At 48.8% G+C, this 19,716-nt stretch overlaps 1 protein-coding gene across 1 annotated transcript in view; it reads left to right on the top strand.

Annotated features, from left to right (window-relative positions):
- Positions 1-14,695: 14,695 nt before the first annotated feature.
- RNF43 (ring finger protein 43) overlaps positions 14,696-19,716 on the top strand; it is a gene marked incomplete at both ends in the record, with an annotated part of 52,728 nt that continues 47,707 nt past the window's right edge. Inside the window, one exon of the mRNA XM_080630048.1 lies at positions 14,696-14,932. Within this exon, the coding sequence (XP_080486174.1) occupies positions 14,696-14,932 (237 nt within the window). The remainder of the gene's footprint in view (positions 14,933-19,716) is intronic.

Below are 19,716 nucleotides of genomic sequence, written 5' to 3'. Positions count from 1 at the left end.
CCTTCCCGGTTTCCCGGGGCAGAAGGATGGAGCTCAGGGGGATTGAGCAGTGTGGCGCTGGAGCCTGTGTAACAAACGGGGTCGAGGCGACGTCGGGGCTGGGGGAACGGGAAGCGGTGAAGGGACGGCAGCGCTCAGGGGCCGTCGGGACCTGGGGCCGCTGAAGGCACCAGCGGAGCTGAGGGAAGTGGGGAGCCGCCGAGGCAGCGGCGGGGACTGGCGCCGCCGGGCTGTGGCGGCGCTGCGGGTGCGGCTGTGCCGAGGGGCTCGCGAGGCTGAAGCCGCTCCCGTGCCCGGCGGCGCGCGGGCCGATGCCGCTGCCCCAGCGCGGGCCGTTGGAGCCGGCCCTCGCGCGGCGGCCGGTGCAGGGCAAGAGGTCCGAACGTCCGTTGCCGGGGAGAGCCATGGAGGGACAGCGGCTGCCCGGCGCTGTCAACCCCAGCCACGTCCCGGGCAAGCTGTGGCAGCTGGTGAACAGCCCGCGCTTTGGCTGTGTGTGCCGGGATGCCCATGCCGAGGGGCTGCTCATCGACCAGCGGCTCTTCAAGCGTGAGCTGCTGGGAGCGGGGCTGGCCGGCGAGGGGGCGGCTCTGGCCGCCGCCTTTTTCAAGACCAGGAACTTCCCCAGCTTCGTCCGGCAGCTCGACCTGTACGGCTTCCGCAAGCTGGAGCCGGGAGCCCTGCAGGGCCTGGCGGGGGACCACGCCGGCGGCTCGGCCGGGCCTCTGCTCCACTTCCACAGCCCCCATTTCTGCCGAGACGGCCCCGACCTCCTCGTCCACCTGAAGTGCCTGACGAGCGACAACGAAGCTGGCGGCCGGCCTGCAGGTGCCCAGACGGCTGGCCCAGCGCTCCCAGCGCCTGCTCGGCACGGCGCTGCACGGGGACCCGCTGCTGCTGCGGCTCTTGACGTCGGTGAGGGTGCCAGGGCCGGTGAGCTAGGATGTGCCCCGGCGTGGTGATGAGAAGCGCTGAGTGCCGTGGGGTTTGTAAATCGGCACCCCGGAGGTGAGAGGACCCTGCAGGTCAGTAGGGATGCTGGCTCAGCTGTCATTAAATGGGCGTGAAGCAATGGCTCATGTGCAGTGACAACCAGAGGATCCTGTCAGCTCTGTGCAAAGGAGAAAAGACGTGGCACCGGGATTTCTGTCAAGTATCTCCATGAGCTAATGGGTTATGATTATAACCCAAAGCCTAACAGTAGCCCTTAACCCCCTAGCCCTACAGTCACCCTTGCCCTAAACCTAAACCATAATGCTAACCCTAATCTTGACCCTAACACTAAATCTAACTCTAATCTCTAAACCTAACCCTAATGTTCGCTAATGCTAACCCTAACCCCTAACTCTAATGCTAACACCTTACCCAAACCTTACCCCTAAACCTAACTGTAATGGCTCATAACCCTAATCTTATCCCTAACCTTAAAGTGTCAGGGTTATTATCATAATCAAACATTAGTATTATTAATAGCAAAGCTGGAGTTTGGTAACACAGTGCTTCATGATTCCCCTTTTATTGTAATGTACTGTCTGCTGTAGCTCACAGCACTTTCTGAATTCCTCATGCTTGGTTTAGTCAGGTGCCACTCATTTTGATTTAGAGCACATTTCTAACACCTGATCACTTGTTACTGGAGGTTTCAGGAGACTGAATGGTCACAGGTGATCGTGTGTTGGCACAGCACTGATGTGCCTGTTATGTTACTGTATGTTCAGGTGTGAGAATAAAGTCTGTTTGTGGATTAAGAACTTTGGAGCAAAGGTGGTCTTCCCAAAGAACGTTGTGGAGCCTTGGTTCCTCATCCTGCCTTGCAGTGCCAGTGAAAACTGCTTTCCTCGCCCTTGTTTCCCTTTGTTTTGCAGGACTGGTGACTGTAGGACAGGTTCCTCAACCTGGTGGTCCAGAGAGCTTCTTTCGTTACTCAGACAAAGCAGCCTTGGGCCAGAACCCCGGTGCTTTCGTGACAGAGCCTTTCCAGCAGACTACAATCCCTTCCAGAACATGGCAGGGTTCTTCTGGGCTGCTGCCAGGGCACGGGACTTCCCCAGCTTTTCCAGGCCCAGGGGCTCCCTTTCCCATCCTGCACAAGTGTTCCACAGAGGCCGTGTACACTCTGCAGACTGTGTTCTTGCATCTGCCGCTTCAGCGAGGGGCTCCAGCTGGTGTCGCTTCCCTCCCACAAGACAGCAGCCGCGCATCTCCAGGGCAGTGCTTGCAAGCCCCCGATCCGATGGATATGGCCAAAGTTCTGCACTTGCTGCTCAAGAAGTTATTGACAAGTGATGCTGGAAATGTTTTTCTCCAGTGTCTGTCCCCATGTGTGTATCTCAGGTGAAAATTAGACAGCAAGCGTAAAGTCTAGAAAAGGAAGAGAGACCGTGAAAGCCCAAAGATGTTCTGGTTTGTGTTCCTGTCCTTGGTCCAGCTTTTGAGGGGCCCCTGGTGATTTTCCAGAGATCCTGTCTTTGGAGGCTCAAGGGCAAGGAGAAAACCAATTGGCCACAGCCAGTCAGTGTCAGGCTAACTTGCATGGGTTTTTTCCACTTCTCCCATGTTGTGTCCTACAGAGGGGGTGAAGTTTTGCATCCACAGCTTGTATGGGCAGAAGCATGTCTCTTTTTTGGCAAACCCCAAATCTCCATTGAGGCCGATCCATCTTGTTTGATGGAAGGGGCTGTATCTTTTCCTTCATTTGTTCAGTAAATGATGATTTATTTCATAAGCTGCCATTCATCCCCCTCTCGTTAGTGTTCAAATGAGATCCCTGTTCCCTGTCCGTTACTTGATAACACCTGGTGACAGAATGTGCTTTAGCTGGTCATTTCTTCTGGCTCTGATGAGATTGATTATGGCAGAGACATAAGAGCTTAGAAATGTCTTCTCTGCACTTCACAGGGTAGGACAGAAGTGTGTGAGTGCAGCAGGTATGTTTGTGGAATCTTGATTCAATTGGTAGACTTGAAGTATTCCAAATAAACTGACACCTTTGCCTTTGCTAACACTGCCCATCGGTCAAGATTATCTGCCCTGCAAAGAATGCCTGTACTCTGAGGATATCTTTGCAAGTCACGAAAAAATAACACCTGCAGAATACAGCTTCAGCTACAAAGCTGTTTTTTGGAATAAGATCAGTGTTTAATTGTGAGTGTGAACATGCAGGCCCTTCCTGTGAATCCACTTTCTGTGGTATGTTGTGATGAGACAGTCAAGCGGCCAAATCAAAAAGGTGATCTTAAGATCTAGAAGACTGTGACTATAAAGTTTCTCTGAGTGTGTAGATCAATTTACAATATATATTTGTAATCCTCATGCACATGTGTCAGAATCAATATGTTTTAGGGTGAAGAAATCAGTCTTCCAATCACTGGGGAGGCCATAACCCATTTCAGGCATTGAATTTACTCTGTGGTCAGTGCAGTGTTTAATCCAAGTAAGCAATAGAACTGTGCACACTGGACACCAGTTCTGGCTGTCTGATCTCTGTGTTTGAATTCTCCAGCCGTGCTGCAGTGTCCTTCACCCCCTGCCCAGGAAGAGCCTCTCACTGTCAGTGCCAATGCTGCGGCTGCGGAGTAGACCGACTGCAGCTTTGTGCAGGTGAGTGCAGAGCAGGAAGAGCAGGGGGAAGCAGAGGAGCCCCTGCGCATGGACCGCAGGGTTCTGGGCTTGTGGCAGGAAGGAGAGAAGTTTGGGAATGGGTCTGCTGGAGAAAGGGCAAGTCACGGGGTTTCCCAGTGCCCATTTCAAAGCAGCACTGAACGTGGCAGGGGCAGTGCTGTCACGCAGGTGAGGTGTCAGGGCAGCAGCATCATGAGTGTCCTCATCGCTGGAGAGGTTTTTCCTGTCAAAGTGTTATGTTTGGCTGCACCAGAATTTGCTTTAGTTCATGAGTCTCTGTTTATCTGAAGAATGTCCTTGCCTGCACAAAAGGTGATTCGTTAATGTTGTGGAAATCCTGGAACCAGCTCCACTTTTCTGTCCCAGAGAGCTTGAGGCAGTTCTGAGTTTCATTGGGTGAACGAGAAAAACTAAGGTGACTTTTGGAATTGGCCTCACCTCAGAGATGTCTTACTAAAGAAAATTCCAGTACTTCCTGTCGATGCTTTCTGGAATTCTGGTGGCAATTGCTCCCTATTGGGTGGCCTGGCTTATCAAATAGCAAAAGAACCTCAGTACAAATGCCAGGGCTTCCTTTTGCATTGTAGCAGAATGCATATGCTTTTGATTGTTTTCTTTCCAGAGGACAAGCAAAGCAAGTTCTGCTTGTGTGCATTGCAAAAGGGCTGACCTATGCAAGCTTGATCATCCAGTTTCTTGTCTTGCAAATATCAACCTTTTGTGTTTATTGCATGTTTTTCATTTTTCATCTGAGCTTACCCAAGCTGGGCAGGTTATGGCCAGGATAACATGTTGCTGAAAGGCTAGAAATAGCCAATAGCCAGGTCTGCCGTTGATAGGCTGGTATTTATTTCTCACGCAGTGCATCTTTGTCCTCCCACTTCCATCGTGAGCTGCTTTTCCCTCCAGGGCATGAGGATCAGTCTGAGCATCGGGAAGTCACAGTCACATAATTGCTCATCTCAGAAGGCTGAGATCAGTGCCTGGGATAGCAAATGGTCCCCAAGGAGTTGTCAGGGGTGGTGGTGTGGCTAGATTGAAAGGTGATAGAAATACACTGTTCACAGAGTCTAGTAAAAATCAGGTGCTTGATGAAAAGCAAGTCCATGGAGTCAGAAGAGATGTACTGGTTCCTGAAGCAGTAAGTGGCCTGGTAACTTACTGGTTAACCACTTGCTGGCTAGTGGTTGCTTGGATTATGCAGCTGCCACCAGGGAAGTGCCAGTCAAAAGCTGCTAGTGCACCTGGGCAGAGATTGCTGGAAGGTCCCCTCCGAGTGAGCAGCTCAGAGGCAAGCAGGGATGTAAACCAGTGCTGCCAGGTCAGTGCCTGGCTGCCTCTGAGCAGGGCAACACGAGTATTGTACAGAACGGCTCAAAAGGACTTGAGGTTTCCAAGTGTTAATGTAGCCTGGATCATTCCTCCTGGAGCAGCGTGGCAGGGGCTGTGCAGGTGGTACAGAAGATGGTGCTTTGCCTGTGAATCTCACTGAGCTCTGGCCAATAATCAGTTTACCTTGTGTGTGCTCTGAGGCAGGCACTTCCCCAAGGTTCTGTTGAGGGATGCAGGCAGCTCCAGCATTGCTCATCCTGCCCTGCATGTGTATTGATCATCAGAAACCACCTGCATAGCCCTTAGAAACAGCAATACCATCAGCCCTGACTGATCAAACGCTGTGTGGTTTTGGTATAAACGTTCCCTGTCTTTGGTTTCTCCCAGAGTCCACCAGCGCAGCCACCTTCTGCAGCTGAATGCCTGCCCTCTAGCGGGGCATCTGGTGAAGAGAAGATGATGGAGGAACTAAGTTTTGAAGCCATACTTGAAGTTCTGGATAAGATGCTTTCACCACCCAACGCTGAAATAGTGCCACTGGAACTTGTGGAGAGTGAGATGTCAGCCCCTCAGTCTATCAGAAGTCAGCCACTCCTGGTTAATAGTGGGAACAGCGATATCCCTTCTGCCGTTGAGGAAGGTGAACTGGCACCTCTGACTCCTGCAGCGGCAGACACATCACTTCTGATGGAAGCAGCTCAAGCATTAACTGCTGCAGAAGGCTGCGATGGAGAACTTCGTTTTGCTCCCTGTGAGACTACATCTGTAGAACGTGCCGCTGCTGCTGAAATGGCACTAGAACCTGTGGCCACACAGGAAGCCCTCAAGGAAGGCAGAGAACAGCTGGATCGCTGCCCAGCTCAACCCCCTGAAGTGTTTGTTCTGGAAGGACTGTTCAGTGAAGAGCAGGTAAGGGCTAAAGGGAGGTAAATGTGCCCAGGAATGGAGAGCTTTAGCTCATCGCTCATGAAATGTGGGTTCTGGCTGGCAAAGGTAGTGAACTACAGTCCTCCTTCCTCCTCCGGGTTTTCACAAGGCCTTCTTAGCAGTCTTCATGCCATGCACACAGACAGCACATTTCCAAGAAGAAACAGCACAGTGCAGTGGGTATCCTGCAGGAGCAGGAGGTGTGTTGGGGGATACTGGCTCTCCCCAGAGTGTTCAGTTTCTGTATTTGGCACAGGCCTTTTGGACTCTTATGACACAACTTTGTCAAAGAATGTGGTTGTATTTCTATTACTGTGCACAGGCATTGCCTTTTGTATATGTAACACTGAGTAACGACAGACTCAGGGTGGGGACTGTAAGGTTTGGCATCAGTGGTACCTCCTTCGCAAGTGTGATGAGCTTTTGTCTTCTGTAAACTCACACGTAGCAGTTGTCAAAAGCTTTATTTTGCCTGATTAGAAGGAAACGTTGCAGGCTCTGAACAATCCTTCAGCTTCAGGGTGTTGATTCTATAGGCTATTTGCAGAAGAGATTCATACTCTAGAACAGGTGATAGAGAGAAGGTCTTTCTGTCTACAGATGAACTAGCGCTTAACTTTGGGCTTTGACCTCCTCAGTGGAACAGAAACATCCCTTGGCTGGTTGGCTTTTTTCTGTTTTTTTTTTTCCCCTCCAGAGTTTTGCCACATGGCCATGGCAATGGAGCAGGTCAGGCAATGGTTGCCTGCAAAATAAATGGGGAACAGCAGCAGAGGGCTCCAAAAAGCAAGCAATGTGTGTTGCTGCTGGAGTTCTTCTAGCTTATTTCTGGTAGCTGGTTTGAGAAGTGAGGGCAAAGTTCAGGCAGTGAGGACATGTCCCCTAACTTTGTGGGTTCTAGTTTCAATTTGGCAACCTGAATTCTGAGTTCCAAACACTTGCCACGTAAACCATCTAGGCAGCGCTCAGCACTTGTCAGGTGTCCTTTTGGAACGAAGAACAGTTCCTGTTTTGTCCCTACAGCCATAACAAGAAAACATTGAGGGATCTCTGAGGAGGGACTATTCATCAGGGACTGTAGTGACAGGACAAGGGGTAATGGGTTCAAACTTAAACAGGGGAAGTTTAGATTGGATCTAAGGAAGAAATTCTTTACTGAGAGGGTGGTGAGGCACTGGAATGGGTTGCCCAGGGAGGTTGTGAATGCTCCATCCCTGGCGGTGTTCAAGGCCAGGTTGGATGAGGCCTTGGGTGCCATGGTTTAGTGTGGGGTGTCCCTGCCCATGGCAGGGGGGTTGGAACTGGATGATCTTAAGGTCCTTTCCAACCCTAACTATTCTATGATTCTATGATCTTTGGTTTCATTTCTTTGTCTCTTTGTTTGTTTGGTGTTTTTTTAAAGGAGAATACTAGTGTTCGGTGGGACTCAGTGACAGAAGAGAGACAATTGACTTCAGGAAGCGAGGCAGTGAGCAAACCTGTAGAAGAGCCAGGGTCACCTGTAAAACCGGGCTGCAGGAAAAGAAGACACAGCTCCGACGAGGGTAAGTCCCTGGTGAGAGATTCTCCATTGTTTAGAGGTGGCCGAGGCAGCTGCTCTGAAACTCTGACAGAAAAGGGAGATCAGAAGAGTTATTGTCTGCAGTGTAAGTACCCTGGGAAGGGCCTTTGGTTAAAACGTTCCACTTGTAGAAGCCCTTGGTGTCCTTCCCAACACGCTGCTTTGGATATGCTGGCGCTAAGTGCCCTTCTGTGGAAAAGGGTAAAAATGAGATGGGTCGATAAAAGCTGAAGTTGTGGGAGTTGTGTCAGACCCTGGATGTCACAATACACAACACTGAGATGAAGTCCAGAGATAACGTTTGCTGGAGGGTGACAGTGCCACGAAAGAAACACTGACTACTGAGGTGACTGTTGAAGTGAGAGGGCAAAACCCCACCACGCTGATGAAGTTAGTGCATAAGTCCAACCTTTTGGCTCATATCGCTAAATAAATCTTGTACCAGTCTGCTGATACTTGTGCAGAAAGACATAAGAAAAACAAGCAGCAGAAGATCTGAGGCCAAGCAAGTCACAAACCTACAGGTGACACCCAAATGGCCCCAGGTTAGACAGACGTAAGAGGACACAAAGAGTCCTTTGGGCCCATCCTAGGTGAGAGGCTGGTGCAACCTGCAAATCTCGTGGGAAGCCGTTTCCCTCTCATCTGTTCATCCAAGAGCTGATTGTAGAGTTTGAAGAGCTGTTGCTCACTTTAAAGGGTAGTCTCTAGATTCCAGATGCTGATGCCAGTTAATAATGCAGCTCTGAACACCTGTCCCTTTCAAGCATTTCAGTAAGGAGAAAAGTCTTCATGTCAGGAAGCTGAGAGGAAAGGTTGGATGCCATCCTGAGAGCAGACAGGCTTTTGTTTAAAATGGAGAACTGAGAGTTCTTGATCAATAACTTCCTGGTGGCACAGATCATTTCTGCAGCTAGCACCAGGGTTTGATAGCAATTGATGTTTGGCAGCTGGTGCCCATGGTGGCAAATGCAGAGATAAAGAATGGAGCTTGAAGAACGGGAGCACATTTTATTTTTTGCTGTGTTTCTATTGACAGCTTTGACAGGTTGGAAGAATTCCTGTTCTAAAGAGTGGGCCTCAAATTCTCAAGGCATAGGCCATCTTTGGGCCAGATTTTACTGTACCTGATGGCAGCACAGTTGCTGTGCATGCTGCCAAGTGAGCCTTAGGCAAGGCCAGAGACTGACTCAGTGTTCCTTGCTTCCCAGATCCCCAGGAGCTGGGAGGTGGAGCCTGCAAGCGGGGCTGCTTTGCGGAGGAAGATACCGGAATGAGGAGTGTGTGAACATGTGGGTTCCCTCCCGAGAGTCTGGCAGCAGCGCTCTGCACACAGCTGGCACCTGGGATCGAGCTCACACCTCTTCTGCACATTTGCGAACTTGGAAGATATTTATAGCTTTCTTTGTAACTTTATACGTTATTTATAGCTTTATTTATAACTTTGTGCGTTATTTATAGCTTTATTTGTAACTTTGTGCATTATTTATAGCTTTATTTATAACTTTATAGTTATATAAAGTTAAGTTATATATAGTTATATAGCAATATATAGCCAAATAATTGATTCACTTCTCGGATACTGTATTTATAGCAGTAGTCAATCTTAAGGTTTGACTAGCTGTGCTTCTGTCTTGATGGGATGACAAGTGACGAAGTCTTGCTACTACAATATTTTACTATGCTAGTTTTAAAAGGGTTTGGTGCAGGATCTCCTGCGGTACAGCACTTTCCATTTACGCATGTGGGTAATACATAGGATTAAGTAAGTTCTGTGATAAGACATTTTTAGCTCTGTTCTTGTTAAGGAGAAGAGGGAGGGATTTGTTTTACCCGGGGACGTTGTTCTCTCCCTCGGCTCAGGAGCAATCTGCAGTAAACTGTTTTTTTCTAACTGCAATGGGCGTTGCATTTCTGTTTTTTCTGTGTTGTAATTACAAATGATGGAGTGTCCCAGTTGAAAGAAAGGCTTCCCATTTTAATCAGTGTTGCTGCCACTTTAACCACCAGATAGATCTACACAAAGGTAGATTGAGGTGAAGTCAGAGGCAGAAGTTCTTCCCTGTGAGGATGGGGCTGTGTGTTGGTGGTCTGTTGGTGAGCAATTGTATTCTCTACCCTTGTTATTTCCAAGGCCTCATGAATTCCCTGCAGATTTCCTTTCTACATTGCTCCTGTTTCTGTTTTTCCAAGGCCTTCAATCCTTCTCCTGGGTGGAAATGCCCATTAGTCCCTCCTTCGTGCTAGCCAGTTAGCTTGCAGTGGAGACCACAGTGTGCACTTTAAGAAACCTGTTGACAAGCCATGAGTAAGGCTGGTATTTCACCCTGAACTGCATCCTTTGTACTTGATAAGGTTTTGCTGTGGGTGTTCCCAGCTCTCTTTTCCCAGGTTGTTTTTGCTCCTTGACAGGAACTGTGAGAATGTGTTTTGTGCTGCTTGCTGCCACCTGAAGTTGCCCATCCCTGATCAGCAGTTGTACGACCCTGTCCTCGTTTGTAACTCCTGTTATGACCACATCCAAGTCTCTCGTGCCAGGGAGCTCATGAGCCAACATCTGAAGAAGCCCATGGCCACAGCTTCCAGCTGAATGCCAGCACAAGGGACCTGTGTAAGCCCAGCCTTTCCTCTCGTGGGTTTGACGAGTGACTGCCTCCAGTGTAATTGTGAAGGCCTTTGGTGCAAGGCTTGAACACCAAGCTTGAATGCATTCTCTTCAGCAGTCTTACTATCAGTCTGGAGCAGACGGGCTCAGATTAGAGAGTATGATATGTGTGTCCCCACACTGGTACCATTGTAGCCTTGACAACCTAGGGCTAAAGAGGGGATTGCAACCTCTTTCTTTTGTGGCTGGAAATCAACGTTTTCACAGATAGTGCCCTTGCAAAGTACCCGCGAAGCAACAGAAAGGCATGTTTAGAACCAGCTCCCACTGTGAAGGTCGGTTGCTGTGTGAGAAGGAAGAGGGCAGGCTCCAGTGGTGCCAAGGGCTGTGGAACGGCCCCAGGCCAGAGCAGCTCTGTGGATTCTCTTTCCATGAGTGTGATTTGTGATCAGCTCGGTGAATAAGACTCATCAGCCATCACTAAGGGATTTTCTTTCATGCACTGAAGAGAAATTCACTGTGGCTGAAAACGGGCCCAGCAGATCTTGCCTGTTTCCATGCTGCGCTGGGACTGGTGAATGCACTTGACTTTGCCCCTGCCCCCAGCACTGTGGGGAGACGGGAGGTTGGCTTTTCACTTCTGCTCTGTCCATCTGCTTGTCTGTGCTCATGTCACAGCCTGGTGCTAACAGGAATGGTACTCTGATCCTCTCCTGGCATGGAAAGAGAACTCATGTTCCTCTGTTGTTCCTCCTCCCCTTTTCTGCTCTCAGTTCTCCATTTCCTACTGCTCTTTATCCTGAGAACTTGATACCTTGAGGGTACAGGCCATAATGTGTTGTTTTACCTCCTGGAATGTGCTGTCTGGTGTACGTGAGGGTTTCAATTCTGTGCACTTAATGTAACCCCAAGAAGGGAGAATGAAGCATGGATACCAAACTGGGGATGGGGAAGGACACTGGCTACACAGACACTGTGCTCTGTGCTTTTCACTTCAGCAGGTACAGCCAAGCTGCAGTGATCAACAGGACATGTGGATCTTTTCAGTGGTGGAAACAATCTCTCTGACTTGCCCCAGCGCTACCTAAAATGTCTCTTGAATTTGACTTTTTTTGTTTGCTGTACAGTGGTCAAAGTTCAGAGTTGCCAACCTGTAACTGCCTCTCTGCTTCTTTAAACTAGAGAGCAGGAATCCAACTCACTCTAAGGAAAAGGAAGTGGGTTTAGAAGGAAGGTGGGCTTTGAGTGGGCTTTTAATCCCTAGATCCCTTGGGGAGCACCCGTCTCGCCTCCTTTCTAAGAAATCTGTGGTGTTAATGAGGAAGAAGAGTTCCAAAGTGGGGATTTCTTTGCAGAAATGGAGAGGGGTGTTCCAGCTAAATGAAAATGTCTGATAAATTCTGCACCTCATGAGCTGAGACTTCGTGTGGAGAGGACCTGTGAGGAGGTTTGGTTCTACTTTCAAGGCAAAGTACCTTATGCTGTTGTGATCTCCCAAATTCTTTGCTGATGGTTTGTCATCTCTGTCAGAGGGAGTGAAATAACGACCCTTTCCTGCACTTTAATATGTCAGTGTCCTGGATTCAGCAGTAGCAGTGATTTTTCTCCTTCTCAGTAGCTGGTGCAGTGCTGTGTTTTTGACTTTCAGCCTGGGAACAGCGCTGATAACACCAATGTTTTTAGTTGTTGCTAAGTCATGTTTACTCTGACCAAAGACTTTGTGAGTTTCATGCTCTGCCAGGGAGGGGGGGGAAGCCGGAAGGAAGCAGAGACAGGGCAGCTGACCCAAACTGGCCAAAGAGGTATTCCATACCACAGCACGTCATGCCCAGTATATAAACTGGGGGCAGTTACCTGGAAGGGTTAGGTCACTGCTTGGTCAGGCTGGGTATTGGTTGACAGGTGGTGAGCGGTTGTATTCTCTTCCCTTGTTATTTCCCTTATCATTATTATTATTGGTGGTAGCAGTTGTGGTTTTGTTATACCTTAGTTACTGGACTGTTCTTATCTCAACCTGTGGGAGTTACATTCTTTGGATTCTCCTCCCCTCTTGGGAACAACCAAGATGGCTTTGGGAAGAGAAGGCACCTTGCTTCAGATTCTCCCAGCCTTGTACTATGCAGTCACTGCCAGACATGGGAGAGTGCCCGTTGGGCTGGCAGCAGAAACTGGGTTTGCTCCTGTTTTGCACATGTTGGAATGACTGCATGCGATGGGGAAGCCAGAAACTAATCACAGAATCCCAAGGGTTGGAAGGGACCTCAAAAGATCATCTAGTCCAGCCCCCCTGCAAGAGCAGGGTAACCTAGAGTACATCACACAGGAACTTGTCCAGGCGGGCCTTGAATATCTAATAATTAAGCAGCTGCTCTGGTAAACTACTACTACAGTTCAGGCTAGTGTTCACATTAGACAGGTGCTATGGAAACCTTACAGCAGCCTTCCAAATACTTGAAGGGCCAAAAAGAAACCTGGGGTGTCCTTTAAACAACAGCCTGTAGGGACTGGAAAAGGGGGACTGGTCTTAACCTGTCATAGGGGAGACTGAGATGAGCTCTTAGGCAGAAGCTCTTCCCTGTGAGGGTGCTGAGGCGCTGGCACAGGGTGCCCAAAGAAGCTGTGGCTGCCCCATCCCTTGCGGTGCTCAAGGCCAGGTTGGACACAGGGGTTTGGAGCATCCTGCTCTAGTGGAAGGTGCGGGTGAGGCTGCCCCGGCGCGGAGTCCCCCTACGGCCGCCGGGGCCGCGCTGCAGGCGGGCGGTGCGGCGGGAGGGGGAGCCCGAGGCCCCGTCCGCGGCAGCAGCGGCTCCGGCGTCTCCACCCTTGCTGTGTGTCCCAGGTAGGAGAGCGCGGCCGCCACCGCCCCGCGGGCCCCGCCGCTCCGCCCCGCCCCGCGCTCGGCCGAGGAGCGGCCTCCGCGGAGCCGGTGTCCGGCGGCCGCAGCCCCCCGCCGGGCCCGCAGCCCGTCCCCGCCGCCGCTCCCGGCCCGTTCCGGCCCGGCCCAGCCCAGCCCGACCGCCGTTCGCCGCCGTGCGCTGGAGCCGGCAGCCGCGTCCTGCGGCGGGACCAGCACCCGGCGCGCTGCACGAGCCTTCCCGAGCCGCTTCGGCTCCGTCCTCGGCTCGGCGGCTGCCTGCGCACACGTCGCCTCCAGCCAGGCCGGCCCCGGAGCTCGCTGTCGGCAGCAACGTTCTCCTTGGATCTCGCTGGAGGCTCTCTCGGGCTGCGGAGCTCCGCTCGCACCTACCTACCTGCCTGCTGCCTGCCGGCCGACGGGAACCAGCCCTCGCTCTGCTCTGAACCCGCGCGTTTAGTAGAAATACCACAGCTTTTAGTTTCTCTTTGTGAATTTAAGACCAGACCCACGCGCTTTTCTCAAGCTACTGCAAATACCTTTTCCCCAGGATTTACACCACCGCTTCCCGGCCCCAGCTGGCCTCCAGCCAGCAGCAGCCCGACAGGTTTGCAGAGCTTTTCTCTTTCCTTTTTCTTTCCAATCCCTTTTTTCTCCCCGTTGCAGCAATCGCTGTAACTTTGCTTTAATTGACAACATTCTCTGCCCGAATCGTCCCAGCTATGAAGTCTCCTCCTCGAGACGTTTCGTGGGACCTGCACACAGACCAGGGAACTTCATTTTTTATTCTGTGCGGCCTTTAGTCGGGTTCTTCTTCATGTGCGTTTGGAAGTGGCTGCACAGAGCTAGTGGGAGAAGAACCAGGTATGCTGTCACTTTTTGCTTCATACCCATTTGGTATCTAAACTTTTGAAGTGTTTTGGGGGCCTTTTTTTTTCCTGGGAACTTGAAGCTATGAAGAGAAGCTCTGTGCTTTATTGATTATTCTGAGTAACCTCACCTGCACTCTTGGTCTGGACGTGAATTGCCGGGAGAGAGGTAAAGTTCAGCTCCAAATTTGAATGAAGTGCTTGTGGCAGGAGAAGGATGGAAGGGATCAGCTGGGTTTCCAAGAGAATGGTGCTGGAGCAAATGTTCTTTTCACCGTAAGTCCAAGAAATTCCTCCTGCATTGTTTCTGGGAAGAAGACTGGTAACTGCCGACAGCAGCGAAGGCAGAGAGCTTGAGCTGCCTCTGTGGGAAATGCTGGGAAGAAGCTGAGAGGTCTCCCAAGCGTGTTTGGAATAGACGTTTTGGACCTGTGGATCTTCCTAACACTTGGTCAGGAGACACGAGGACACCATGTCTGCGGCGAGACCTCCCCTTATTTCATCTCTGTGGAACTGACAAGTTCCTCATGCTCGCTGGTGTTCCTGTGTATCTGAACTGATTTCTTGCTTGCAACCTGTTCCTCTGATCTTTCCTGATTTCTCTGCTGGGGGAGGGACTCACAATTTAGGATATATATTCTTTTTTTAGCCAGTTTGTTGGTTTAAAATATGCCTTTGAGCTCCCAGCGGCCCTTGAGCACGTGGCACCAAGGAAGAGAAGCGGTGATGGTGAGACCCGGAGCAGTGACCTGGTGAGCAGCGCTGGCGGTGACTGAGCCTCTCTTTCCTCTGCCTCCTGCCCCCCTGTCGCTGGGACACACGCTCGGAACCCCGACAAGCTTTGCCGACGGCTGGAGCCCGCCGCAGGGTGAGGACGCGTTCCCGAGCGGTATGTGTGGCCGGAGCCCGCTGCTGCAGCTGGTAGCATGAGTGCTGGCCCCCTGCTGCAGCTGGCTGTCCTCTGGCCGTGGCTGCTCATGGCGACCCTGCACGCAGGGCTTGGCCATACAAGGCTGGCGCTGGCGGCGGCGGTCGAGTCAGAGAGGTCAGCATCGCAGAAAGCCATCATTAGAGTGATCCCCCTGAAGGTGGAGCCCATTGTGCTGGAAGGGGAGTTTGCAAACGTTGCTGAAGTGACTCCAGCCGAAGGAAAACTGCTGCAGGTAAGAGCAGCCGTATTCAATCCAGCTCCATCTGCCCCACTGTCCTGCTCTGGTCCTCTCTCCCTTTTTCTGTTCTTGCTGTTTCAGCTCCTGGCTCAAGGCGTTTGGTTTTATTTTCCAACTGCAGCAAGGAGGCATTTCTCACATGAACTGTCCACCTGTGTGTGTTGCCCCTTTGTGTTCCTGCCCCTCCAGCCGTGCTTGCTGCTGCGAGGGGGACGGGATGATGCAGATGGCTGCTTCTTAGTTTGGTCTCGGTCTGTAGGTGCGCTTGTGTCAGTGCTGAATTTTGGATCTGGTCGGTTGATTCCTCACAGGTTACTGCATATCTTACTTGATGTTCTAATGCTGAATATGTCGAGACACAGGTCGGACACTGAGCACCTGACAGAAAACAGGATTTTCTAATTTATTTTTTGGTGTGAAATCCATCAGTTTTTCTGCACACTTCTGCTGGTAGCTGGGCTTGTGCTACAGCTAAAATACACACCCAGGCTTTGCCCACCTCAGTTACTGCCCCTGCTCATTGTTGTCTTTTGTACTGCCTGTGCCTGTTGAATGTTGAATTGTGCCCATAGAGCAGTTCCCGTGGTGTCAGCACCAAATGTTTTTATAAGTGAAATTAATGCTGGTTTCTGACCTGTGCTAAGGAGAGAGCATCTGACCATCCCGCCGTGAGGTGCAAATGCTGCCAAAAGACAGCGCTGAGCTGGTCGTGAAAGACCAACCTCCTGCCTGTGACAAATTTTGAGCTCAGTTTCTTGAGACCTGATGCGTTCTCTCTCGTTTCTGTTGGGAACGTCCTTGGCAGTTGTGTGCTTTATTCTTGAAAACAAAACCCAACAGAATAGCCCGTGTTAATATTGAATCTTCATTTTTGCTTAGCTTTTTCCAGTGTTGACTTCCCAAATGTGAAATGTTGTAATCTTAATCAAATTTGTAGCTGGGAAGTTTAAATGAAGGTAAGAAATTGTGTATGGTCTTGTAAGAAATACAGTCAAGTCAGCTTTAGAGCATGGTCACCTGTCTGCAAAGGGGAGCGGGCAATGTGTGACATTTATAAAGCCTGTTTTTTCCATGCCTTTTCAACTACTCAGAACAAAAGCTGCGCTGTAAAACTATATTGCCAGGCTAGAAAAAAAATCTTAGCCAAATGTACTCAAGGTCCTGTTCTGTCGTGAGGCAACGTCCAGGAAAGTCAATATTTATTCCTTACAAAAACTACAGTGGTGTTGCAACTGAGCACAAAGTGTAGAGCGTGGACCTTTTTTGAAAAGAGGAGGTTATAACTTGGGTTGTGGGATGTGTGGATGTTTTTAACCAAATCCAGTGCTACATGGTGGGATTTTTCTCTCACTGGCTGTTGCAGCAACACAAATGAGGCATTTTGAGTACTGAGCCCTGAGTAGTGTTGGATTTACAAATGGACTTCATACTTTAAAACTCATCCTCAGAATGAAAGGGCTGGGGAAACGCTAATCTAATCTGCTGAGTTTGTGTACACAGATACTGACCTGCACCGTGTATGTTTTTAGGCCTTGGTTCCACCACTGTGCGTGCATAGATGATCATTCCTATTCCATATCCCACTGAATCCAGTGCGGAAAATCACTCCGGTCTGGTTTCGGATGGCAGTGTTGGGACTAGGGGGTCAGGCTGTGCCTGCTGCAGCAGGATGTTTGTCTGGTGCCAGGCACGGTGTTCTGGGAAGGCTTAGTCAAGTGTACCTGTGACCTCTTGTGTATGTCGTATGGTGTAGTTTCTAATTCTGCACTGGGGTGCAAGATAAGTAAGAAATTTATGGGAGGAACTATTTTTAGTTTGCATTTAAATAGTTAGATATTAAATACACCTGAATTAATTAGGTTTTATTGGGAGATCTCATTTTACATGTGGTCGTCAGCATCCCAATCTTGCAATAATGTTAGGCCATGTGCTTAACTTTAATGTCATTGGAACTCTCACCTGCCTGTTCACACCTACCTGCACAATTGGTTCTTTATATGCCATTTAGATATGTAACATGATTATCTTTGAGGTTAATGAGTTGAGAAGTCTTGGTTTTAAACCATTTTTGGATAGGTCTTCTTGGCTGTGTCTGTAAGATGCCATCAATTCTGCCCATCACAGGAGAACAGAAACTGCAGAGCTGAGTTTAGCAAAGCAGAGTGGGTGGTCCAGTCCTGGTTTTGAAGCAGTGCTCTCTTATTTCAGTGGTATAATAGGATTGCTTAAGGATAAGTGTTGCAGAGTTAGCCCTATATTCAAGTAAAGTTCTCTTTAACTTATAATTATCTTCAGAGTGTTCTGGTCAATATATTTTTAGAAATGCATTCTTCATGTAATATAGAAAATCCTGCATGGAAGTAATGGAGCCTCAACCAAATGTACTTCTACCAGAACACTTTATTGGTTTCATTTCTCTCTGCTGTATTCTCTAGGATCATCTATACAGATGGACTTTGATCACTGTGTGTTCTGTTCTTAGAAGCTAACTTTAAAAGTATCTTCTTTACCTATATCAAAAGAATCCCTGTGTCAAGGTCCTCCTCACACCCCTCGCCGCTGTGGCCAGTTCTGCTGGGAGATCTCTGGATTTCCAGTTTTGCAGTGGTGGGTGAGTGGGTGGATCCACAGCACTGCCCAGGACCTGCCTGCTGCCTGCCCCTTCCAGTTCAACCCAGGCAGCATTACCTCTGGCACTCCACTCCATGCGGGATGATGCAAAGGCAGAGGAATTTCTCAAGTAGGCAGAGCCACTTAAGGCTTTATAGGTCAAAAAACCAACACCTTAGACTTCTTACAGAAATCATCTTCAAGCTTGTTCGGAGCTCAAGCTTGTTCAGATAGTACATGCTCTGAGCATTAACTATTGCTTAACACGGGAAAAGTGGTGTTGTGAACTAGTCTGCAGTTTCCAAATGGCTGGAGCATTAGATCTCTGCTGAGCCCTCTGCAATAGCTTGGACTTCTTCTGAAAACAGTCCAAGGGAAGAAAATGTCCCTGTAGTAAGATGGAAGAACCAAACCTTTCAGACAAGTAGGTTGGAAAGAACATGTTTAGATCTCTCTGATAGCAGGCAGCCCCCGAGCAGTGAAGGACTCACCATGCCCTCTAAATTGCAGTTCCTAGAGTCATTTGCGGATCAACTCCCTTTAAGATGACAAATAATGAAATTTTCACAGCCTCTCCTTCTGATCTTTATGTTGTTCTGTCAGCCGGTTTTTGAGGAATGAATCTTGGTTTCCCTCTTGCCCATGCCTCAGTCTCCAGTTGGTACTGGAGAGAGCTGTTGGTTTGAAGATAGATGGGAAAATAAGGAACATCTTGGAAAGAAAAGAAGTGAGCCACTGTAGAGACTTGAAGGAAAGAAATGGAAGATTTATCCAGTTTGAATTGCAACAGAATTCACATGCAAATGTAATTGTGGATGAAAAAACCTTTTGATTTGAGAAATAGCTGAGCACTTACAGTTTATTTTAGTAAAGTGCACATGCAAGCGTACATCATTGAAAGTGAGCATCAGTATCTCTTTATTTCAGGGTATATGGCCCCAATGTTGTATGCAAGGGAAGGGTGATGCTGTTAGCATGTGCGGTGTGGCTGGGATCGTTACAGTCTCAAGTTCTAGGGATAGTGTTCTAGAAACAATGTTAAAAGCTTGGGAAAATTTGCAAAAAATGATGTTAAGAAGAGATAGTAAATACAGCAGTTTGAGTTTATCTATAAAGAAGGCAAAGTGATACTCAGTCACTGATCACCTTACATGCCTAGGTGTAGAAAAACCATGTAGATACGTAGAACAGCGGAATAGTCTTATTTATCAGGCAAAAGTATAGAACCAGTGTTCCCAAATTACATTATTTTATCACAAGTTCCACAACACTGCTTCATTTCTGTATAATCTTTACAGTTCTATGGGTGATTGTAGGAGAAAGTAAACTTTCACTTATCCACTGAGCACATTTTTTTAACTTATTTCTGCAGGGAAGACCCTTGTGAACACAGAACAAGCTCCTAAAGGCTCTGAATGGCAAAAGCAAGGATTAGCCTCTTTCCTCTCCTCCCCAAAGAAATGAATGATTTTTAAAACTTATTTTTTAAAATCAATCTTCTATGTATGGCGAAATGAGTGAGAATTACAGGAGGATCCCAAATCATCACTGTTTAGGTGTGTACAACTCAGAAACTGAAAATCAGACATAGCTATATCCAGAAGAGAAGCATGCGTGTACTCAGAACAGTGATAATTAACCCTTGAAATAGTTGCAGTGAACCCCACATGATCATCCTGGAAATGGAGAGTGCTTCCAATGTGGCAATGCACAACGCTGTTGGAGAATTATCATCACCTCCTTAACTGCTTATAGAAGGTTACACTCCCAACCCATAAGAAAGTAAATATATTAGTAGTCTTCTATACTACTAGCTCCTGGATCAACAAAGGGATGTGGAGTGCATAATGTTGACAGAGATCAAAGAAGTGGTAAAGTCTAACTAAATGATAATGGAGACTTAAATTACCTGTGAATAAACTGGTCCGATAGCAGTTCAAAGAAGCAATTTCTGCCTCTTGGAACAGCTAGTACTAGAGTACACAGAAATATATTCTTGACTTCGTGTTAAGCAATGTGCAAGAACTGACTCAAAAGCTGGCAACGACTGAGCCCCTTCTATTGACTGCAGCATAATAAAATTCTTTGCCTAAGTATCAAAAAGTGGAATTCTGACACTAACTTTTAGAACAGGAAATTGCACTGAAGTGCAGCAGTGAGATTAATGG

Source organism: Psittacula echo (genome assembly GCF_963264785.1).
Source record: "Psittacula echo genome assembly, chromosome: 15".
Classification (NCBI taxonomy): Eukaryota; Metazoa; Chordata; class Aves; order Psittaciformes; family Psittacidae; genus Psittacula; species Psittacula echo.
Note: the sequence above shows the minus strand (reverse complement) of the source record. Positions and strands in the feature narration are given on the sequence as shown.